The following is a 24,916-nucleotide window of genomic DNA, read 5'->3' as shown; positions in this document are numbered from 1 at the left end:
GCACTCCTTGAGCTCTTGAGTGCAGGACGCCTGTTGGGTGGTCCTAAAGCTACAGTACTAGTAGATTAAGAGTAAAAGAAAGACTCTGGGACACATAGTATTTACACAGTGCTTTACTGACAACAGTAATGACTGACAATGCATGTTTTTACAGTATAATAAATGCTACCAACTGCTGGTACTACCCCCATTGACTTCAATGGTGTTGCACTGGTGAATTTTAACATATGGCCGCTTCTACTGATGTGGTGACACCCGCCTTATTGACAATAACATCCCCTTGTATTGTGATGTGCCAGCTTAGTACAGGTGGGGTATTGTGGTTGTAAGGTTCAGGACATAAATGAGGATGTCACCATTGTTAATACCAAGTACCTGAAAGTATATATTTGTAATGTAATGCATATTATTTATTAATTAGTGTGTAATAAAATTACTTTTCCTTTTTTTAAAGAAATCACTAACTGGACAATGAGGTATTCAGCGTTGCAGTTATCTACCAGCGAGCTGGGGTTACTAGACAATACCACCTCCCCTCAGCAGGCCTTGGACTTCTCTGCCTCATTACCCGGAGAGAGTTAAGTGCTACAATAGAGTACTTGGTTCCCAGTAAGACGACAATTGTGGATTACTCATCAAGGACTCGCATCCTTCGCAACTAATACCTCAATCTCTTACAGAAAGAGAAACTGGATAGAGCTTTGACTGCTGGTCTCATTTAATCTAAATCCGGCACCCTAGGTAGAACTTCCTGGAGCAGACTAAACCTGATGCTACAGGCTCAGATCAGACTCAAAGCTGGCAGTATGAAGTCACCATCATGGTGTTAGGTGAGGGATACTAGCATCCCTCACAGCTCACCAAGGACAATGTCCGGAGTGAACATTTTAACTGGGTATACTTTTCATTACTCGTCTAGCCCCTGCTTACCATGACAGACACTGGGCCTGCACTTGCTCACTAGTGCTTTAGGACTCAGAAGAGGTATTGAAAGTACCATCTAAATAACTATACAAAACAGGAGTGTCAACCTTCTACAGTCGTTACATAACTCCTCTTGACCACAATAGCTCTCCAAGTTCCGGCATCCACTGGAGGGTTCCATGTATGTGTAACACCTGGTCAACATCCATGCCTCCTGCTGGAAGTTCCTCACACTAACACCCATTGATTTGAGACTATTATACCAAAACCAAATGAACGACCCACTATTCTGCCACTGGGATTCATCACTCCCGCTAACGCATTAATTATGGAACAGTTGTTTGCACAGCTGCAGCTTCCCATGTGGCACTTAAACTTTCCTTGAAAGGGTTGCTTGCACCTCCACTACCCATGAGTTACTAGATGTATGCATGCAAGGGAATTTTGCATTGCTTCTGCTCATGAAACAAATGTCACTATAATACCTGTAGTATTTGAGAGAACCTTACTTATACCACACGTGGTATCTCTTCTATGTGGGTGATGCTCTACTATTGCTTGAACTATACTAGTTTTAATGGTTAAGAAAACTAGTACTGATAATGCCTAAGAGATACCAACTGTGTGTATGGACTCCGAGGGAGAGAAGTTTACATTGTTCTGGTCTGTGCTGTACCCATTTACCTATTCGGTGTATGCATAAAGCATGCCTGTGCAATGTCTTTTAAACCTGCACCCCTTCCCTCAACATCTCACTGGCAGTGCCATTCATTTCAGTATTTAAATAAAAAGGTCTTCAACTAGTTTCATAAAGAGTACAAAGGTCCAGTGAAGGTAATAGCCCTGCAATGTTTCCTAGAACGAAGGATAGAGTTTAAGATATACACTTGCTTACTGACACTAAACCATGTGCTACATCTGCTGTTTATTGCTCACTCTAGCATTGCTCACTAGCAAAAAGCCAAAGTAATCTGCCAAATTTGTTACCAAGAGACAGAGAAAACAAATTTGAGAAAAACAAATGTCTTACCCTTTTCTCGAAGTTCTCCTAAAATATCTTGGACATTAGGATTTTGTTCTTCAAGCTCAAGATTAAGAGAACCTGTATCTGGAAAGGATTTCAGAATGTCTGCTACCATCAAGATCCAAGGATCTGAATCCAAAGTAGCTAACTGGATGATCTCCGTTAAAGCACTTTTCATCTAATTATAAAAGAAAACAAAAAGGCACAACATTAAATCAAAATGTTTATTTCAGATTAAATTTTGCATCATGAAAACTAGCACATATTTACAAGTCATGAACATTCTAAAATACATTTAATAAAAGAATGTAATAAATCCATTTATTGCACCAATTAAAAAAAGTCCTAAATAATAAGTTTAGGATAAAGCATTTGTAAATATAATTAACTATTTCTGCTTTCAAGCTAATACAATGCTCCACTGCCAATCGGCTAGGGTTGCGCTACACATAGTGCATACATATAAAAATATAAAAGCAGACCTGCAACTAATATTTGATGGCAGTAAACTATGCATTTTTGTTCTCAACAGCGAAGAGAACCTACAGAAAACAAATGAATTGAAAGACTGGCAGACAATACCACAAATTCAAATTTTGTATTTTATTCAGACCTCGACTGAGGTCAACAAACACATATGAGGTATTTATATTTAGGGCTGCTTTAAAACTCATTATTGGCATAGTAGATTAAAATTGATTAATAAAAGTACATGAGATTATGATTAGGTATATGCACTTTTAAAACAATTGAAAAAAAATCTTAAACAAGTTATAACAAATTCATGGTGGGGGGGGAACGCACAGTTAATTAAATCTAGAGTTAAAATAACATATCTAAAACAAATGGGTTTTATAAAAAGTTGGCGAGCTACAGCCAAAATCAGATTTGGACAAATAAAAAGTACGTGGAAAAGGTCTTGTACTCCATCGTTACACAAGTCACAGATACCTGAAGAATGTTCAAGGGGGTTTCATCTAGAAGAGTAAACTTTCAAAGGGAGAATTCCTAATCGCAGAAGAAAAATGCAGTGCCTTACTCCATGTTCTAGCTGAAACTGTAGATAATGCTCTGGAGTTTTATATACTATATTTTCTTCAGTACTTTGAGTACAGTGCTCCTTATCTAATGCAAAGCTTATTCTCGGAGTCGTATGGTTTAAAAAGAGCATCAAATGCGCTGTAGACCAAGCCCGCAAATGTGCAACGGTGCATTGTGATGCCTCGAGAGCTATTTTGAGATTCCTATTAAAAATGCAGTGCCAAATCTTCTCTAAAAGTCTAGTCTTAATATAGGTCTTAAGGAGCCAGGAGCTGGATGTAAAAAAATGTAAAGGCCCACCGTATAATATTAAAAATGGCTTGAGCGTATGTGCTCGTTAAAGAAAGCTCGAGGCGAAAGGCTTCTACAGGGATCGATTGGGTGACTTTCAGCAGTTTTTGTAGAACAGTCCGTTCTTTCACTTTGATTGGTCACCAGGTTTTACTTTGTATATATTGCAAGGCATAAGATAAAATGGGTGAAATTTTCATACTGTAGACCTCCAGCATGGATTTAAAATGTTTATTCCCAGTTGAGGAGTAAAATCTCTGTAGTGCCCCAACATGGGAGTCTGCCTTTCGCCCAAGGTGCAGAAAATGGGAAGCGTTTTGAAGGTTATACGAAAAGATTCAGCACAAATACACGTATTCTGTCACTATCTATCTGTTTACCTCCCAGTAACCAGGTAAAAGGCAGAAATTTCCTTATTCCTCTAAAAGGTAGATTTTAGTTTGAGCTGTGCGGGACCAAAATCTTTTATTTTGAGTATCTATTTAATTCGATTAAATCTTGTTGATCAATTGGGGTACCATCGAATACAACAATGTTGTCTGCGTACATTAGGCTATGGATATCATTTTGCGCTAGCTTAGGGGGAAAATTATTAATTTAGGAGAAGTATCCCAGTAGGTCGCCTATATAGGTGGAAAACAACAAGGGGGCAACCTTGTTTCAGACCATTCATCGTGGAAATTTGACTCGTTGGGCCCCTTTCTCCCCCCATTTTGAGTCTACACCATGTTGCTGTGTGCAAAGACATGATTATTGTGAGGAGATCATGGGGTATCCCTAGACTCTAGCTTTTTCCATAACCTTGGCCTATCTATGCTGTCAAAAGCAGTTGAAGTCAACAAATGCGCAGTAAACCATTTGGGATTTTAGGACTACGTACTTATAAAGGACAGATTGAAAGATAGCAATATGGTCCGTGACTGAGTGGTTTGGGCGGAAGCCAGCCTGTGTCACAGAAATCACGGTGTCCAAAAATGCCCAGTCTTTTAGGTGGTCCAATACACATGCTGGAAAGATCTTTCCAGTGGCATCAAGAAGAGCAATTTGTCTGTAGTTAGTTGGATTCAATCTAGAGCCTTTTTTCAAAAGGGGGGCACAATACTCCCTCACCAGGATTTTGGTATATTCCCGAAGTCAAAACAGTATTGAAAGACAGGGGTTAAAAATGTGCTTCAGTCCTCAGGGTTTGATTGAAGGACTTTGATCGGGTCCACAAGGACACAGGTATGGAACCTCTGAGAAGGAAATATTTGATGGCAGTAAACTAGGCAAATTTTTTCTCTCAACAGCGAGCAGAACCTACAAAAAAATTAATTGAACCAGACTGTGGCAGACAATACCACAAGGGCACAAGTATGGAACCTTTGAGAAAACCGATCCTTTTGCAAAGGGCAGCAAATGATGGACAATGTTCATACATCGTGTGGTCAACACATGCTGATAAGGGGTTATTCACCCAAGTCGAGAACAACTATGTCACAAACAGTTTCCAATGGGAAACAAGTTCTTACTCATATCTTATTAAATGCAGAGGCAGCTCCATTCAGACGATTGCACACTGTAAATCTATTTTATTAAATTCTTAAGCCACAGATTGACATTATCTACTAGTGTCTGCAAAGATTAAAAGGTTCTAGGCAGAAAAATGCTGCCCATATTGGGTTAGTGTATTTGAATCCCTGGATGCCCCAACAGCTCTCAATACACACACAGCTCTGGCTTGGCAGCACAGTTGTCACCTTTTGTAATCAACAAGAGGAGCGAGCACAGAGGGAGAGTGACAGCAGGGAGGGAGGATGAGGAAAGGAAAGGAGAAGGGGGAAGAGGGAGAGGAAAGAACAAGAGGGGGGGGGGGAGGAAGAGAAGATTGGACACCTCCCTCACATTGGTTTGCCAAAGGACATTTAACTGGGTGGAAATTCTGTGCTTCTACTGAAGAGAGCTCTTGCATTTCACTTTTTTTGCCCTGTGGGAAAGCTTAAACTCAAGAGCAGGACTGAGTTGGTTACATTGACAAAGCCAATGATTAAAGCTAAAGGCCAAATTGGTCTATAGTAGTAAAAAAAAAAAATCACTATAAAGGCATTAGGCTTGGCATATTTATCGTGAAAAGCGTATGTTAAAGTCAATATGCATTTAAGGATTGATTATTAAGTAGTGTGAAATTAATAAAATATTTACTTGTTCATGGTGCAGGTTGCTTCACAAATCTAATTGTCCTGTAACAAAATCCACTTTGCCTTTGGTGCCAATCTCATTATACAAGAGCTCTGATATAGCCTCTCTGATTATGCCAGGGCTCATACCATAGTAGTGCTTGAATGCTTGCAATCCCCTTATGTTGCCACGTATCCGCAGATCTACATGCTGGGGCTGAAGTTAGGGGTAAGCAATAGTTCCAGGGATAGAATTCCCTTTTGAGTCTGTGCAAACCTAACTTGCATGTTTTAAGGGTTTTCAACAACACTTCTCTAATCTTCTCATACTGAGAAATGTTGGAAATTTACTCCTGATGATGGCAGATATTAACCTTCTTCCAGAGTGGAGAAAAAAGTGGTTTGAGGGAACATGCACTTGCCAACACTCACGAAAGCCGAATAGATGCGCTTAATGCAAGGACATATCACGGGTGCACTTTTAAGACTTTCTATAATAATTGGGCCCTAATTTGGTCAGGCGTGGACCATGACCACTTGAGTTTATTAAACTTCGGTCGCTCTGTCTCTCGCCATCGTCTGGCTTCACTGAGTGACAGCATTCTGCTCTTTCACAAGGAGCATATCGGCACACAAAGTAGTTTTGTTCATTTGTTCAGTGTCAGTAACTACTGTGGCAGTGTGTGCTTTGAGACAAAAAAATATTTTTGCTTTTTTTCAATGTTTGTTATAATGGTGAGGTCCCGGCAGCTGCCACACCCAGCAGTGATTTATCATAATTGAGCCCATATTGTCTTCCAACAGAAGCCACAAAAAGTCATAATTACAAAACAAAAACCCAAAAGTGCCAACTTCCCCAAGACCGACCCACATCAATTTTGCAAGAACGATTAATTACACTTAATCTGCAGGGGCAGATAATCGAAGTCTACATAATATGTACTATGGAGAATATGCTATTACCATGGTTTGCGTTCATGATTTATTTCTTGCTGATTTGTGTAGTTCTATTACGAACAAGCAATCCGAATATATAACAGGGCTCAATCTACACAGAAGAAAGAAGAAACTATGTGATAGTCAATCTGCGCATTAAGTGGATTTCCTCTGAAAAGTCATTAAAATGCGCAATCTGTGATGGAATTCTGTGTGTTCCTGGATCAGGCTGTACTACTGTGATAACATGAATCTGACCTTTGCAGAGTTGTAATAAAGAACGAAAGCACAGGTGTGGCATCCAAGTGCTGCATATATTTTGAGAGGACGACGACTGAACAGACAGATTTGAACCCTTTAATGAAAGCCACAAGTTCTCCCACAGACGCAAAAGGGTACTTTCACAGCAGAGCAGTTAAAAATAACAAGCATTTGCAATGAAATAGGTCTCGCATTTACACAAGTTTGAGCTATTGGCATTGTAAATGACAATGCCTTTTATGTTTTGGTTTTTAAAACAAATAAAAGGGACGGGCATTTACAATGCTAACAGCTTAAACTCTCGCAAAAGCGAGACCTAGTGCATTGGCATTGCTAAAAAAAAAAAAAAAAAAAAAAAATTTAAAAGTACTGTTATGGCTGTATTTTAGACAATACTGGTTACCATATTTTGCAATATCCAATATAGTAGGTTTCTGTTGGACTTGGCCCTTCTGGCAGGTTCACCCCTGAACTTTTTTGCTTTTTATTGGTGACTTGGTGTGGTAATTGTTTGGTCTCTGCGCACTTTCCCTGTGTCCCAGGGTAAAGTGCGTGCGTGCTTGGAGTGCATGTGGTGAGATAGGCCTGCCCTCCCATAGGAATGCATGGGGAATGTATGTGTCCCTAGTAGTTCCTGATGCGTGGGGTGTGCAGGCCCAAGTTTGGTATGTGCGGACTCGTGGGAGTGAATGCTGCGCGATGATGTGTGCGGCGTGCATGTACCTAGTGTGGAAGTGCCACTTCTAGAGGTGGGCACTTCTGTGTGCAGTGTGTCTGTCGCGTGATTGGCTGGTCATGTCATGTGACGGGCTAGGGATTCCCCAGAGTCAGGATGAGTCACCCAGTGGTGAATGGGGAGATCAGCAGCTAGATGGGTGGGAGGAGTACACCTGGGTCCTGAATAGGACAGGGTTTTCCACACACAATGCTGGCCCCGCCCCCTGCGGTGCGACTGACGACCCTAGCCCTGCCAATGAATAGAGTGAGGGGCTGAGCACATCAAGGGTGCTCCCCAACCAGCTGTGACTGGTTTTCCCCCTCACCCTGAACCCAGAACAAAGGGGTTTGCTGTATAAAAATGGGGCTGTGTCCCCACAGAAACTGTTCTTTGCCAGGATCCTGCCTGAAGGGGGCTGCTGCTGCTGCTGGACCAGAGGACCGCCACTTGGACTACCTCCCTGCCTGGAGGCCCAGTGAGCTGGCTCTGGGTCCAGCCTTGCCCCCACCCCTGCCTTGCTGTGTGCAGGGGAGAACTTTGCTGGACTTTGTGGTTCTTTTTATCCTAAAACACCAGGCAGGGCTTTCCTTTCCCTCATAGCGCTGGGAGCGCTTTTCTTGGCTTCATAGCGCTGGGAGCGCTTTGTTTGGGTCCCCTAAGCGCCTGGAAGCGCTTTTTTCCCCCAACGCGCTTGGATTTGCCTCTAGCGCTCAGGAGCGCTTTATTGATGCCAGCCGGTGCCCACCCGGCGTTTACCCCGCTTATTTAATTATTTGATCGAGCGGGAGCCCACCCCGCATTGTGGTGTGCTCGCGGGTGCCCACGCCGCTAATTTGTTTATTTTACGGCGGGTGCCCACCCCGCCGTATATCACATCTACAGAGGGAGCCTACCCCTCTCATTGCCGAGAAATCACCGCCGCGGCCCCGGGGAAGACAGGAAGTCAGGCAGCGCCCTTGGTGACGTGGGCGGGGCCTCATCTCAAACCAGGAAGTCGACGGGAGCCTACCCCGCGCTTCCCAGAAGGGCTCCGGTGAAGTAGGGCGGCCGCGAGGACGAGAGGGGTCCCGGAGGTACTGGCTGCCCGAGCGGGGCTCTCGTGAGGAAAAGGAGAGCCCCGCCGCCACCGGAGACGTCAGCGCAGCCTCCGCTTCAGCCCGGTAAGTGGGGCGCTTGCCGGGAGGGTGCGCGAAGCAGTCTGTGTGGTTGCTGAGCGCTGGTGCGCTCCAACACGACCCACATTGTTTTTGAAGAGCCCAGGGAGGCTCTAAACCTAACGGGGGCATTTTGTTGATCAGCAGAGCGGCCCCGGAAGGCAGCGGACCGCTCCAACGTGAACGGGGCACATTATTGTTCAGAGCCAGCGAGGCTCAAGGGGCATATTATTAAGAGCCTGCGAGGCTCAAGGGGCACAATATTGATTCAGAGCCCAGACAGGCTCCAACGACTGCCATAAGTGTCCTAAGGGCCCCGAGGTGCCCAGGCCCCAGTCCCTACAGCTGCCCAGCACTTCGTGGGCAGCTGCAACGTTTAGGTTGTGCCTTGTGCGCCGGGCTTGCGCAGCCTGTGCAGTCGCGCCCTGACATTCTTGTATATTGGGTATTTCTGCATCCTGAGAGGCCAGTTGGCCTGCGGACAGTTATCTTGTGTTGTGCCCTCCCCTAGGGCACTTGGTGATTTTCATACATGTACTTTTTGCGCCTGCGCAATGCCTTCATGATATTTTCTGTCCTGAATTGTGTTTACACCTCTAAATGTATTTTATGCATCCTGTGTTTATGTGCTTAGACCCCTACAGGTAGAGTGATACTTAGGTGGTTGTTTTCTCCTTAGTACAGGTGGTACTAGTAAGGTCCTAGTTCCCTGCGTGATATTCCTAAAGGTGGTTAGGGTTGCGTAGGTGGTACTTTCTGGTTACCAGTAGTTACTGGTTGTGTGCTATATGTTCTATTTTTAGTGCTACAGTGATTGTATGTGCTATGTTCTAAAATATTATTCCTACGTTCTAAGTGCTATTTCTAAAGAGTGCTAATTCCTGACAGTGGTCCATGTGGCCCTGTCCCCTGTATATATAATCCCTTGTAAATTCTGCCCGTGCCTGTTGGCACATTGTAAAGTGTGTGTTTTTATCTAATGTGTTGTGTATAATACAAAGGTTATTTTTATATAATACCTTGTGTGGAGTTTCCTTTGTGGTGGGCCTTGGGTGTTGTTGCTGGGTGCGTGCGCAAACGCTTTACACATCGCCTCAGGGATAAGCCTGTCTGCTTGTGCCAAGCTACCAAGGGGGTGAGCAGGGGTTATCTTTGGCGTGTAACTTCCTTGCCCTGACTAGAGTGGTGGTTTCTGCCTGACTTTGGCGCAAGCCTTAGCCAACCAGAAATCCAATTTCTAACATTGGTGATCAGCGGTGGGATTTGGACTTGCGTTTGCGCTGTACCGCAGCGGCAACTGGCCGCACTACAAAACTCTGCATTTAGATAAATCACATGGTATAGGGATTATTGTTTTAAAATTGTTTTTAATTGTCATTTCCTTGGAAATGTGTTTTTGTGCACTGTGAGTTAGGTGTCCCTAGCTCGGGAGGGTAGATCATCCCCCTTAGTGCATTGTGTTTTCTGGATTCACCAGAGGGTGGGATCCAGTGGTGGCAGCGTAATAGTGTCCTGTACATTTGTCCCCCGCCCTGCGCCCAGAGTTGGTACCTGTGTCACGTGGTGGTCAGGTTGAGGAATCAGGGGTGGTAGAAACTGCCTTACCAGTCCGAGGGGAGGGTTGTGTGTGGATGAGTGGTGAGTGGCACTAGGCAAGTGAGTGTGAGTTCTCTGGGTTAGAGAGCTTGCTGAATCTTTTTGTGAATTGTGTACTCCTGTTAAACTCAGACCCCTAGGTTCCCTGTGTGATCTTTTCTCTAGAACGTCTGCCAGAATGGAGCCTGCTTTTGATCTCAGTGATCTAGTTTATTACAGTATGCAGGAGTTGGAAAGGTTCTGTAGAGAAAGAAACATAGGGGTGAGAGAGTCAGACACGGTGTACGAATTGAGGAACTACATGATTGGATGGCAAGCAGATGAATGGAAACATGAGCGCAGTGAGGAAGAAAGGGCCCGGGCCTCACACCTGGAGGGTGGTGGGTCTGTGGGGAGCCCTGAAGACTCAGAAGAAGATGACAGTACCTGGACGCCAGTAGAGAGTGAGGACCCCGTAGGTAGGGAGTCCCTTGCTGGGTCCAGCGTAGAAGATAGCGCCTCATCCCTTTCCCTGTCCCCTGAGCGCAGTGGTAGTTTTCTGGATTCCCCAGTGAGGGTGGAGTCCAGGGGGGGCAGCAATATAAAGTGCAGTATAGAGAGTCCCAGTCCCAGTTCCCCGAGTGTGGTACCTTGTTCCCGAGAGGAGGAATGTAGGTTGAAGTTCAGGGGCAGTAAGAAGCTGTCTCACCAGTCTTGGGAGAAGGCTGTGGAGGAATGTCATGATGCCCTGGTGGACTGGTTGGTGTTTAACCCGGAGCAGGACTTGGATGGAGTACTAAATATGATTATCAAGGAGCAGATGCTCAGTAGTTGTTCTCCAGGGTTGCGCCAACACCTGTTGAGGTATAACTCTTTATGTCCATTTGAACTTGCAGAGGAAGCAGACCGCTGGGAAAGGGCCAGAGGTTCTCTAGTGTCATTAGTGAGTGATTCCAACAATAGTGGGTCAGAGATCCTCCAGCCCAGCGTGGTGGAGGAGGCTCAGTGTAGCCCAGCTAGGTCCCAGGATAGCGAGGAGGGTGTAGGGGCTCACTGCCTGGCTCAGTGGAGCAGGAGTGAGGGGGTGACCGAGGGTCCCCAGACGCCCGAAACCCTGCCTCAGGACTTGGATGGTTTCATGAGGGAACACCAAGTTGGGGACCTAGGCTGTCCTGTTAGTCCACTTGAGGAAGATCTCTTAGTGAGTGGAGGACCTGGGGCACCTGTAACCAGGGCTCCTGTGGTTCTGGAGTCTGGCGGTACCGCTCCGGTAGGGAGGGTACAGGAGTCCAGCGTGAGTGATTGGGGGATGAGTTCCCCAGTGGAAGAGCCGGTGGGTCAGGGACTTCCCAGTTGGGCTAGGTTCCCGTGTAGTGACCAGGGTGACACCACTTCTGTTCTGGGGGATCTCCGCGCACTGTCAGGTGGACAGGGGACGGGAGATCAGCGCCAGACAGACAGTCGCTCGACATACGTGTCATTTGATAGCCTCAGGGGGATGGAGTGGAGATCCCCAGAAGTCCTGGAGTGCCAGGCAATTATTCCACCAAAGGTTCTAGGCCGGAGGTTGGAAGGCCAGGTTCGGGATCAGCCTGACCTGAAGGGTGGGACGTCTGTAATCAGCGTCCCGACCAGTTCTTCTTCCAGAGGTACCGCCCCAGTTGGTAGGGAGCAGGGTTCTGGAAGGGGGTGCAGAGGGTGGGAGAGCCCACCTCTGCCCCCGGTACAACCTGAGGGGTTAAACCCTGGGTTGGAATGGCGTTCTAGGTGTACCCCTCGCCAGAGGAGGAGGAACCCTAGGAGAAGAGGTAGGGGGAGGAGAGCCTTCCATGAGACTCCTGGTTCGCCTGAGGGTGTAGACCCTAGGCTGGAGAACCAGTGGCAGTCTAGTCCTGTCTTTCAGAGAGGAAGAGTGGAGAATGGTCGCTATGTGCCAGGGGTTACTACCCCCCACTCTGTGGTTAGGCAAAGACCAGTGGCACCTGGGTGGCCTAGGGCCTGGACTTGGCCGCGGACAGCTTGGGAGTACCAGTGGGGTAGCCCAGTTGGTCCAGACAGTAGTGTTAGAAAGAATTCCATGGGTTCACCGTGGCGTAGAACCGGAGGGTGTCCCTGCAGTTGCGGGCCCGCGTCCGTGTTCTATCGCCCCAAGCAGGGAAGTCCATCACGGTGGTGATTGGGCTGCCCTGCGTTTTGGCTGGAAGGGGGTTGTGTTGGACTTGGCCCTTCTGGCAGGTTCACCCCTGAACTTTTTTGCTTTTTATAGGTGACTTGGTGTGGTAATTGTTTGGTCTCTGCGCACTTTCCCTGTGTCCCAGGGTAAAGTGCGTGCGTGCTCGGAGTGCATGTGGTGAGATAGGCCTGCCCTCCCATAGGAATGCATGGGGAATGTATGTGTCCCTAGTAGTTCCTGATGCGTGGGGTGTGCAGGCCCAAGTTTGGTATGTGCGGACTCGTGGGAGTGAATGCTGCGCGATGATGTGTGCGGCGTGCATGTACCTAGTGTGGAAGTGCCACTTCTAGAGGTGGGCACTTCTGTGTGCAGTGTGTCTGTCGCGTGATTGGCTGGTCATGTCATGTGACGGGCTAGGGATTCCCCAGAGTTAGGATGAGTCACCCAGTGGTGAATGGGGAGATCAGCAGCTAGATGGGTGGGAGGAGTACACCTGGGTCCTGAATAGGACAGGGTTTTCCACACACAATGCTGGCCCCGCCCCCTGCGGTGCGACTGACGACCCTAGCCCTGCCAATGAATAGAGTGAGGGGCTGAGCACATCAAGGGTGCTCCCCAACCAGCTGCGACTGGTTTTCCCCCTCACCCTGAACCCAGAACAAAGGGGTTTGCTGTATAAAAATGGGGCTGTGTCCCCACAGAAACTGTTCTTTGCCAGGATCCTGCCTGAAGGGGGCTGCTGCTGCTGCTGGACCAGAGGACCGCCACTTGGACTACCTCCCTGCCTGGAGGCCCAGTGAGCTGGCTCTGGGTCCAGCCTTGCCCCCACCCCTGCCTTGCTGTGTGCAGGGGAGAACTTTGCTGGACTTTGTGGTTCTTTTTATCCTAAAACACCAGGCAGGGCTTTCCTTTCCCTCATAGCGCTGGGAGCGCTTTTCTTGGCTTCATAGCGCTGGGAGCGCTTTGTTTGGGTCCCCTAAGCGCCTGGAAGCGCTTTTCTTTCCCCCAACGCGCTTGGATTTGCCTCTAGCGCTCAGGAGCGCTTTATTGATGCCAGCCGGTGCCCACCCGGCGTTTACCCCGCTTATTTAATTATTTGATCGAGCGGGAGCCCACCCCGCATTGTGGTGTGCTCGCGGGTGCCCACGCCGCTAATTTGTTTATTTTACGGCGGGTGCCCACCCCGCCGTATATCACATCTACAGAGGGAGCCTACCCCTCTCATTGCCGAGAAATCACCGCCGCGGCCCCGGGGAAGACAGGAAGTCAGGCAGCGCCCTTGGTGACGTGGGCGGGGCCTCATCTCAAACCAGGAAGTCGACGGGAGCCTACCCCGCGCTTCCCAGAAGGGCTCCGGTGAAGTAGGGCGGCCACGAGGACGAGAGGGGTCCCGGAGGTACTGGCTGCCCGAGCGGGGCTCTCGTGAGGAAAAGGAGAGCCCCGCCGCCACCGGAGACGTCAGCGCAGCCTCCGCTTCAGCCCGGTAAGTGGGGCGCTTGCCGGGAGGGTGCGCGAAGCAGCCTGTGTGGTTGCTGAGCGCTGGTGCGCTCCAACACGACCCACATAGGTTTAGAGCCTCCCTGGGCTCTTCAAAAACAAACGGGGGCATTTTGTTGATCAGCAGAGCGGCCCCGGAAGGCAGCGGGCCGCTCCAACGTGAACGGGGCACATTATTGTTCAGACCCAGCGAGGCTCAAGGGGCATATTATTAAGAGCCTGCGAGGCTCAAGGGGCACAATATTGATTCAGAGCCCAGACAGGCTCCAACGACTGCCATAAGTGTCCTAAGGGCCCCGAGGTGCCCAGGCCCCAGTCCCTACAGCTGCCCAGCACTTCGTGGGCAGCTGCAACGTTTAGGTTGTGCCTTGTGCGCCGGGCTTGCGCAGCCTGCGCAGTCGCGCCCTGACATTCTTGTATATTGGGTATTTCTGCATCCTGAGAGGCCAGTTGGCCTGCGGACAGTTATCTTGTGTTGTGCCCTCCCCTAGGGCACTTGGTGATTTTCATACATGTACTTTTTGCGCCTGCGCAATGCCTTCATGATATTTTCTGTCCTGAATTGTGTTTACACCTCTAAATGTATTTTATGCATCCTGTGTTTATGTGCTTAGACCCCTACAGGTAGAGTGATACTTAGGTGGTTGTTTTCTCCCTAGTACAGGTGGTACTAGTAAGGTCCTAGTTCCCTGCGTGATATTCCTAAAGGTGGTTAGGGTTGCGTAGGTGGTACTTTCTGGTTACCAGTAGTTACTGGTTGTGTGCTATATGTTCTATTTTTAGTGCTACAGTGATTGTATGTGCTATGTTCTAAAATATTATTCCTACGTTCTAAGTGCTATTTCTAAAGAGTGCTAATTCCTGACAGTGGTCCATGTGGCCCTGTCCCCTGTATATATAATCCCTTGTAAATTCTGCCCGTGCCTGTTGGCACATTGTAAAGTGTGTGTTTTTATCTAATGTGTTGTGTATAATACAAAGGTTATTTTTATATAATACCTTGTGTGGAGTTTCCTTTGTGGTGGGCCTTGGGTGTTGTTGCTGGGTGCGTGCGCAAACGCTTTACACATCGCCTCAGGGATAAGCCTGTCTGCTCGTGCCAAGCTACCAAGGGGGTGAGCAGGGGTTATCTTTGGCGTGTAACTTCCTTGCCCTGACTAGAGTGGTGGTTTCTGCCTGACTTTGGCGCAAGCCTTAGCCAACCAGAAATCCCATTTCTAACAGTTACCTAACCGTTAAGCCCAGAGTTGTTAAATAACCCATAGAAGGGAGTGTTTTACAGTTGAGAAATGTGTTAAAGGAATATGCTACTTACCAGTATGCATCTGTTCTTGGCATGTAGAGCTGCAGAGTTGTACACTTAGCATAGATTATATAGCAGTACCCAACCTTAGCGGCGACCACCGGTATCCGTTGCAGCTGTTTGAAAGAGTGTTTTTAGTACAGCCTGGCCCACCCTAGCTTGCTGCTGGGAATGCACATCTACACAGTAGTGTTTTGTGAATGTGTGCGGTGTAGACCATGTGGCTGCCTTGCATATGTCATCTAAGGGTATATTCCCTAGAAAAGCCATAGAAGCCCCTAACTTTCTTGTAGAGTGGGCTTTAGGGGGAACAGATAATGTTCTCTTTGCCTTCTGATAGCAAATTTGTATGCATTTTACAATCCACCTAGCTATCCCTGATTTTGAGATGGGGTTGCCTTTATGTGGTGGAGAAAAGGAAACGAACAACTGTTTGGTCTTCCTGAAGGGTTGCGTTCTTTGTATGTAATATAGCAACGCTCTTTTCACATCTAGTGTGTGTAAGGCCCTTTCCGCAACAGATTGGGGTTGCGAAAAGAAGACAGGTAATTCCACTGATTGATTGAGGTGGAAGGGGGTAATGACTTTGGGCAGGAACTTCGGATTAGTTCGAAGTATGACCTTGCTGTGATGCATTTGTATGTAAGGTTCCTGTATGGTGAACGCTTGTATTTCACCAACCCTTCTAAGGGAAGTGATAGCTACAAGGAAAGCTGTTTTCCAGGTGAGAAATTGTAGCTCACATTTGTGCATTGGTTCGAAGGGCGGACCCATTAGTCGTGTAAGGACCAAATTTAGATTCCATACAGGGGAGGGTGGTGCCCTGGGAGGAATTACTCGTTTGAGGCCTTCCATGAAGGCTTTAATAGCGGGCACTCTGAAGAGTGACAAATGCTGTCTGTTTTGTAGATAGGCAGCGATCGCTGCTAGGTGTAGGCGTATGGATGAATACGCCAGGTTACACCTGTGAAGATGGAGCAGATAGCATATGATGTGTTGTATGGATGCATCTAGAGGGTTGATTGTATTGTTACGGCAGTACATTACAAATCTTTTCCACTTTGCGGCATAGCATGCTCTAGTGGTAGGACGTCTGGCTTCCATGATGATGTTCATGCAATCAGGGGGAAGGTTAAGGTACCCGAATTCTAAGATTTCAGGAGCCAGATCGCCAGGTTGAGCTGAGCTGGGTCCGGGTGCCTGATTTCTCCATGGTTCTGGGTTAGGAGGCATGGGGAAAGGTGCAGTTTTTGATGTGGTACCACTGATAGTTGTAGTAGCGTGGTGTACCACGGCTGTCTGGCCCACGTCGGAGCTACCAGAATGAGTGTGAGGGAGTGCTGTTGTAGTTTCCTGACCACTAATGGAATTAGTGGGAGAGGTGGAAAGGCGTATGCAAATCTGCCTGACCAGTTCATCCATATCGCATTGCCCTTGGACAATGGGTGTGGGTATCTGGCGGCGAAGCTTGGGCATTTTTTGTTTTCGTGGGTGGCGAAGAGGTCTATTTGAGGATGCCCCCACTGTCGGAAGAATGGGTGAAGAACTTGTGGATGCAGTTCCCATTCGTGTAGTTGTTGAGTCTGTCTGCTGAGCAGATCTGCTATGGTGTTTTGTACGCCTGGAACATGTTGTGCCAGGAGAAAAATGTTTTGGGGAATTGCCCATCTCCATATGCTCTGGGCTAAGCGGGAGAGCTGGGGAGAGTGTGTCCCCCCCTGTTTCTGTATATAATACATTGCAGTCATGTTGTCTGTGCGAATGAGGACTGCTTTGCCTGAAATCTGCTTTTGGAAAGATTTTAGGGCTAGAAAGATCGCCAAAAGCTCCAGATGGTTGATGTGGAGCGTTTTTTGCTGTGGCGTCCATAGACCTTGCATTGTGAGGTGTAAGAGGTGCGCTCCCCAGCCGGAGAGCGATGCGTCCGCTGTTAGAGTCACTTGGGGAACCGGGTCCAGGAACGGCCGTCCCTTGGAAAGGTTTGTGGTGTTCCACCACTGCAGAGAGTGATGTGTGCGGCCGTCCACCAACACCAGATCCGTCAGCTGACCCTGGGCCTGGTTCCACTGTTGTGCTAGGCACTCCTGAAGTGGACGCATGTGGAGTCTTGCATGGGGCACTATGAAGATGCAAGACGCCATCATCCCTATGAGCTTCATAAACACTCTTGCTGGTAGAGAGTGTTGAGGAAGGAATATTTTGCGTAAGGCTAGAATGCTTGTGATTCTGGCTGAGTTTGGATAGGCAATACCTTTTGAGGTGTCTATGGTGGCCCCGAGATATTGCTTTGTGTGAGATGGTATGAGGTGGGACTTTTGGTAGTTCACCGTGAAGCCTAGCTGATGAAGCAGTTGGATGGTGCTGTTTGTATGTTGCACGCATTGGTGGTAGGACGCGGCTTTTATGAGCCAGTCGTCTAAGTAAGGGAAGACGTGAACATGTTGACGTCTGAGGTGTGCTGCTACTACTGCTAGGCATTTGGTAAACACCCGTGGTGCAGTGGTGACCCCGAAGGGGAGAACCTTGAATTGGTAATGTTGCCCGTCCACCACGAACCTGAGGTATTTTCTGTGAGAGGGGTGTATTGGAATGTGAAAGTACGCGTCTTTCAGATCCAGTGTTGTGAGAAAGTCTCCCTGGCAGAGGAGTGGGAGGACTTGTTGTAAGGTGACCATGTGAAAGTGGTCTGAATGTATGTAGGCATTTAGAGGCCGGAGATCCAGAATGGGTCTGAGGGTCTCGTCTTTCTTTGGGATTAAGAAATATAGGGAGTAGACCCCTAGATTTCGTTGATTGTCGGGTACCTGCTCTATGGCGTGTTTCTGGAGGAGCGAGAGTACCTCTTGTTTGAGCAGTGTGGAATGCTCTTGGGACATTGGACGGTGCCTTGGTGGGATATTGGGTGGGGTAGATGTTAGCTCGAGGCAGTACCCTGACCGAATGATTTGGGTCACCCATTTGTCCGATGTTATGGACTCCCATACGTGGATAAAATCTTGTAGTCTGCCCCCGACCGGAGTGGAATGGTCTGGGGGGAGCGAAGGGGAGTCATTGTGCGGGTGGGGTGGCAGAACGGGTATTGTTGGTTTTGCCCCTGCCCTTATTGTTGTTGCCTCTGTAACCACCTCTTTGGTTGCCCTTTGAAAAGGTATTTTGAGGAGGGGATTTGTAGGAGGTAGAGGCATTATCGGTGGAGGAGCCTCTACCTGTGCCACGAAAGGACGAGCGTCGAAAGGAACGCTTAGAGGCTTGGGTCTGGAGCGCTCCCATAGACTTCGCTGTGTCTGTATCTTTCTTCATTTTTTCGAGCGCTTCGTCTACCTTTGGGCCAAAGAGTGTTTGCTGGTCAAAGGTGTGATTAAGTATTGATGTCTGGACCTCAGGCTTGAACCCTGATATCCTGAGCCAGGCATGGCGGCGAAGCAGGACACTGGTGTTTATGGCTCTAGAAGCAGTGTCTGCTGCATCGAGGGCACACTTAATGGAGGTGTTTGTGATTAGTTTGCCCTCCTGTATCAGGTCATGAGCTTGGCGTTTGTATTTCTCTGGAAGGTGCTGCATAAGAGCCTCTAATTCATCATAGTGTGCTCTATCATATCGCGCAAGCAGTGCTTGTGTATTTGCAATGCGCCACATGTTTGCAGCCTGGTAGGCGGTGCGTTTACCAGACGCGTCCAGAAGTTTAGATTCCTTGTCTGGTGGTGGGGCATCTCCTGAGGATTGGGAGTTAGCCCGCTTTCTAGCTGTGGAGACAACTAGGGAATCTAGAGGAGCAGGGCCCTTGATGTATGCAGGGTCTGTGGGTGCCGCCTTGTACTTCTTCTCTATTCTAGGGTTTAGTACTCTGGCTCTGACAGGGTCTTTGAATACCTCTGTAGCGTGCTTGGTGACACCCTTAAGCATGGGTAAAATAGCAGTGGAACGATCTTGTAAATCAAATGTATCCAGTAGGAAGTCTTCTTCCACTGGTTCCGTGTGCATGTCCACCCCATGGTAGTGTGCTGCTCTCTGCACTAAATGGTGAAACCCTAAAGAGTCCTCTGGAGGAGACGGCCTTGATGGGTATAGGTCGTCTTGAGGTACATTGGGTACATCAGGGTTATTATAATCCTCCCATGGATCTGGGGTCCCTGGTGGAGTGGGATCCATTGGGGCGTCCCCTGGGTCATTGTCCGGGTCCCCGTCATCCGGGTCTGGGGATGGGGCCGGATCGTAGTGAGGTAAAGGTGGAGGGGGTGGTGGTGGGAGGGGGGGTGGCAGTGGGGAGGGTACTCTAAGGGGAGAAGTAGCTGAGTCCCTCTTTTTGGGTGGAGGAGGAGGAGCCGGAGCCTCAAGGCGACGCTTCTTAGTAATCACAGTCAAAAGGCCAGTCTTTGGATCTCTGGACAAAGTCTTTTGTAAAGGGTCTGGTGTAAACAGAGCCAATGGCGCCGAGTCGTCTGTCGGCACCGGCGATTTCGGAACCGGAGGTTTCGATGTTCTGTGTACGCCCTGCTTTTTGTAGGTCTCCGTGTGTTTCGGCGTCGAATGCTGTTTCGGCGCCGGAGCGTCGGTGCCGACCGATTTCTGTTTGTGTTTGGTCGGCGCCGAGTGTCCAGGCTTCGGCACCGGTGGTTTCGGAGTCGAGCTGGATTTTGCAGGCTTCGGTGCCGAGTGGTGTTTATCGGCACCGGGCGTCGGCTGGCTCGATCCCGAGCTGCCGTGAGACTTTGAGTGCTTCGACACCGGGCCCGAAGGTGGGGTGATCGAGGCTTTGGTTTTGGTTTTGCCCAGGCCGGCAGGCGAGGGAGTAACCGGAGTCTCTTTGGTTTTCGGTGCGGGGCTGGGAGGGGGCATTGTACTCACGGCCCGCTGTCCTGGTGTTACGTCCTCCAGGTCGGAGTCGTCGGCCTCGGAAGCGCTGACGATGTCTTCTCCCAGTTCGGTGTGTGTCTGCTCCGAAGCTTCGGCGTCGTCTCCGAAGATGTCCGGTGGAGCTGTCGAGGATGAGTGCGCCATGGTGCGTCGAGCCCTTCGATCTCGGATCGTTTTCTTCGATCGAAAAGACTTGCAGGCGGGGCAGTCTCGAGCCTCGTGTTCCGGAGAGAGGCAAAGGTTACACACCTGATGGAGGTCGGTGTGGGGAAATTTAGACCCACATTTTGGGCACTTTTTAAACGGAGTCCTTTCCATCGGCCGGGACCGGAGTCGTGGAGGGCCCGAAGGCCGGTGTCGATGTACGGGATGGAAAAAGTGCCGCTTCGAGAGATGAAGATGATGAGGAACTCGAAGAATCGAGGATTTTCCGTCGAGGCTGGAACCGTAGAAGTTCGAAGCCGGAGTACGAAGTATCACATCCGAGCCCGATGGCGGAAAAAAACAATCTGAGGATGGAGCCGAAGCCCATGCGCAGTACGGACCGAAGGAGGAGTCACCAAACTCGTGACTTCCAAAGACGGTCCAAGAAGAAAAACAAACTGCAAACATCCGGGCCCAACACCAGATGGCGACCTATGCTAAGTGTACAATCTGCAGCTCATATGCCTCGAACATGTAATTTTGGTAGTGCCATGGAATGATCAGCCAATGAGGTACTCGAAGAGCAGGTATTTAACTACATATTCAAAATGTACGCTTTTGTGGCAGTTGGTTGTTTGTACACAACCACCTCTCTGAATGCGTTTAATTAACACAGAGCGCCATCTGCCAGGCAGTGCTTACTACGGTGTGACTAAAGCACAGAACAAAAGGTGTTTATTTATCTTGAGTGTGAATGCACTCGGAGGGCTTAGGTGCCTGCCCAAACAGACTAGTGATCCCAGCGCATCTACAGACTCTGCCTTGCCACTCTGCACCAGCAGGCCACAGCAGCTCGGAATCAGCCACATCTGTTAAGGATAGGTTGGGGGAGGAGATTGGGGCATGCGGGCGTTTCAGACAGATTTTTAGGTTTTTGGAAGTGATGGTTCAGACACGAGACAATGGAGACGGACTTTGTCCATCTACACCAATCTATTTGTCTACCATCCACCGAGCTAAACCTCAACCTTCATATTGAGTCTGTTTCAAAACAGAGAATTTTAGTAGTTTCAGCTTTTATTCCCCCTATTCACCATGTTTGTTTATTTACTTAAAAATAATTTTTCCTCAGACAAACTATTCGATCATAAAGGAGTTGGCTACCATCTCCCACAAGGAAACCATACATTTTTAACATACAATTTATGTTCTGGTCCACACCACAAACAGATTCCTTTGGAGCGTCGTTTTTCCACTCTTCCCAGCTTTGAGACTAGCACGGGCAGTCATCTAACACAATTAGATAAAAAAAAATCTTTAAAAAAGACCAATTAAAGTTTTGAAAGTACCCTTTTTAGGTCTCGGCTCGAGGGCTGCGCTTGCGCAGTCTCGCTCCGAGATTTAATATTTCGGAGTGGGGCTTTAACCCGCCCCTTTTTTTTTACCTCTTCTCCATTGGCTGGCCTCAAATACTGGTCAGCCATTGGAGAAGAGCATTATCTCTCCAAACAAGCCCCGTCTTTTTTGGATTCGGGGGCATGTTTTTTGCGATTCTTTCTCTCCTCTGGAATGTAAACATTCCAGCCAATGGCAAGAGGAGAGAAAGAAAAACACGCCCCCCGAATCCGAAAACGCCGCTGCGTTTCTCCGAGGCATTTCTGCTTGACCTCGGAGAAAGGCGGCGGCGTTTTCTCCCCACTCACTACATAATCCCCAAGTAACGCAGGGTCAGGTGTCGGGCCCGCTTGTGTGTTTGAATGTTAGTGTAGTCCTTACTGTTTCTTCATTATAACCAGAGTTCCACGTTCTGGGTTCTAATGTCGGCAGTTGTTGTTTCTTTCTGTTGGCCGCCTGACAGTTGATGCGTGGACTCTAGATCAACAAAGCTCAAATAAGACTTTGAGTTTGGATTCATCTGTGTGACCAAGTAGAAGCCTGATTAACCCTCTAACCCCATCCTGTCTTTCCTCGTCAGCCGATTACCTTCATTTTCACCTTCCTGCCTCTGCCTACCAGCCCATCTCTTTCTAGCGCCAAGAACTGTTCCAGGCAATAGAGCGCTTTAGAACTTTTTTTGACTAGACCAGTCTACGCTGGCCTTTTTATCTCATCCCTGTGGCGGGGCAGTGCCACACCTGAAGCTGGACAGCAGAAGCCAATAGACTGCACAACTCCGTCATTTTGTATAAAATCTAAACTGAGTGAAATGAAGAGGCGGCGCCGCTCAAGGAGAAAAGTACCTACGCCGTGCGATCTGCTAACTGTGAAATGTAGAGCTTCTTACAATCAGCTGTGGCAGTAAATACAGCCCTTCGACACAGAAAGTCAATTGCTAAATTAAAAGAGGCAGTCCAGTCACTGCTGCAAATGGAAAATGTCAAACGAGTGTCATGGTCAGAGCGAAGACAGCACTTATCTTGTACAGCATCGAATGGCTTTTTTGTTTAACAGCACATCTCTCTCATAGACATATCTACCAACCTGCTTTGTTATCATTAGACCGGATTATTTAGCTGAACAGAGTTGCTGCAAAAGCTTGGACTCTGCATAGTGCCACCAGGCCTCTTCTGCACATTGTAACAAGCATGCAGCCAGAGGGTTGGGCACAGCCCAAAGGCATAAAGGCTGGGTGATTGCTCGTGGTCACTCGGCGTCAGCAGCCTCTTCCACGACAAAAAAAGATCACCTCCGAGGAGCACATGTAGAGTTTGTGTACTGTAAACGATTGAAGCCCCATGTAATCACATGCCACCCACACACTGTCCGCGGTGCTCCTCTTCCTGTTACAGGAAATTCATTTTCTGGGATTCCAGCACCTTTCAGTACCACCCAATATTTTAATTTCCTGTTTTAAACACCCATTCCTTACTTTAAAAAAATAATTTCGCATTTTATTCACTTTTGAGAGAGATGTGCAGAGCATCTATGTGTAATCCTATACCATACACAAGAGCGAGGTTTAACTGCTTTGTTTTTGTGACTGGAAGTGCGATAATTTGATGTGAATACCTCAGCGTGAGGCCCATAGGCTTTGTTCAGCTTGGCCGCGAGCGTGTTGTGTGGAGGTGTTCTCCTCCAACATGGCGGCGCCCGATCACGGGTTCTAAGCAGGCTGGGTTGTTTGTCTGGCACTTGCTCGAAGAATTCTTTGTTGGAAGAGCCCAGCTGCTAGGCCAGAAACTAATATACTCTGAAAGGTTTCTCAGTTTGACCACAAGCCTTCTGTCGGCATCTGCATCAGTGTGTGGCTCTCTGTGTGTGTGTGTGGGGGAGGGGTGGCTCACAGTGTGTGTGGGGGAGGGGTGGCTCACAGTGTGTGTGGGGGAGGGGTGGCTCACAGTGTGTGTGGGGGAGGGGTGGCTCACAGTGTGTGTGGGGGAGGGGTGGCTCAGTGTGGGTGGCTCAGTGTGGGTGGCTCAGTGTGGGTGGCTCAGTGTGGGTGGCTCAGTGTGGGTGGCTGTGTGTGGGTGGCTGTGTGTGGGTGGGTGGGTGGCTCAGTGTGGGTGGGTGGGTGGCTCAGTGTGGGTGGCTGTGTGTGGGTGGGTGGGTGGCTGTGTGTGGGTGGGTGGGTGGCTGTGTGTGGGTGGGTGGGTGGCTGTGTGTGGCTGTGTGTGGGTGGGTGTGTGGCTGTGTGTGGCTGTGTGTGGGTGGGTGTGTGGCTGTGTGTGGGTGTGTGTGTGGCTGTGTGTGGGTGTGTGGGTGGCTGTGTGTGGGTGGCTGTGTGTGGGTGGGTGGGTGGCTGTGTGTGGGTGGGTGGGTGGCTGTGGGTGGGTGGGTGGGTGGGTGGGTGGGTGGGTGGCTGTGGGTGGGTGGGTGGGTGGCTGTGTGTGGGTGGGTGGGTGGGTGGGTGGGTGGGTGGGTGGGTGGGTGGGTGGGTGGCTGTGTGTGGGTGGGTGGCTGTGTGTGGGTGGGTGGGTGGCTGTGTGTGGGTGGGTGGCTGTGTGTGGGTGGGTGGCTGTGTGTGGGTGGGTGGCTGTGTGTGAGTGGGTGGCTGTGTGTGAGTGGGTGGCTGTGTGTGAGTGGGTGGCTGTGTGTGGCTGTGTGTGGGTGGGTGGGTGGCTGTGTGTGTGTGGGTGGGTGGCTGTGTGTGGGTGGGTGGCTGTGTGTGGGTGGGTGGCTGTGTGTGGGTGGGTGGGTGGCTGTGTGTGGGTGGGTGGCTGTGTGTGGGTGGGTGGGTGGCTGTGTGTGGGTGGGTGGGTGGCTGTGTGTGGGTGGGTGGGTGGCTGTGTGTGGGTGGGTGGGTGGCTGTGTGTGGGTGGGTGGGTGGCTGTGTGTGGGTGGGTGGCTGTGTGTGGGTGGGTGGCTGTGTGTGGGTGGGTGGCTGTGTGTGGGTGGGTGGCTGTGTGTGGGTGGGTGGCTGTGTGTGGGTGGGTGGCTGTGTGTGGGTGGGTGGCTGTGTGTGGGTGGGTGGCTGTGTGTGGGTGGGTGGCTGTGTGTGGGTGGGTGGCTGTGTGTGGGTGGGTGGCTGTGTGTGGGTGCAAATGCAATAGGTCTCGCATGATTAAGCTATTGACATTGTAAATAATGCCGTTTCTTTAAATGTTTTAAAAACAAAAACAAACAAAAATAATGTCATGAGCAATGCCAATAGCTCTAACTTTAACAATGCTGAGACCGTTGCATTGTAAATGCTTGTTAGTGGCTGTCATGGACTGAGCAGCCCAAGTGTTAATACAAAACAGTGAACACCAACTTAAAAGGTTGTTTAAATTTGAACGCAATGCCATGTAGAGAAAGCGAGGAAAAGGCAACAACACTCACTACCTGCTGGTCTGGATGTCTTCAGTACGGAAACCCCTTTGCCCAAAGGTGCAAATGCAATAGGTCTCGCATGATTAAGCTATTGACATTGTAAATAATGCCGT

At 48.9% G+C, this 24,916-nt stretch overlaps 1 protein-coding gene across 2 annotated transcripts in view; it reads right to left on the bottom strand.

Moving 5' to 3' along the window:
- NELFA (negative elongation factor complex member A) overlaps positions 1 to 24,916 on the bottom strand; it is a 305,468-nt gene that overhangs the window by 245,647 nt on the left and 34,905 nt on the right. For both annotated transcript variants that reach the window (XM_085642556.1, XM_085642557.1), the window contains one exon: positions 1,955 to 2,126. In XM_085642556.1, coding sequence (XP_085498682.1) covers positions 1,955 to 2,126 — 172 coding nt within the window. The remainder of the gene's footprint in view (positions 1 to 1,954; positions 2,127 to 24,916) is intronic.

This window comes from Triturus cristatus, chromosome 2_2 (assembly GCF_964204655.1).
Source record: "Triturus cristatus chromosome 2_2, aTriCri1.1, whole genome shotgun sequence".
NCBI lineage: Eukaryota > Metazoa > Chordata > Amphibia > Caudata > Salamandridae > Triturus > Triturus cristatus.
Note: the sequence above shows the minus strand (reverse complement) of the source record. Positions and strands in the feature narration are given on the sequence as shown.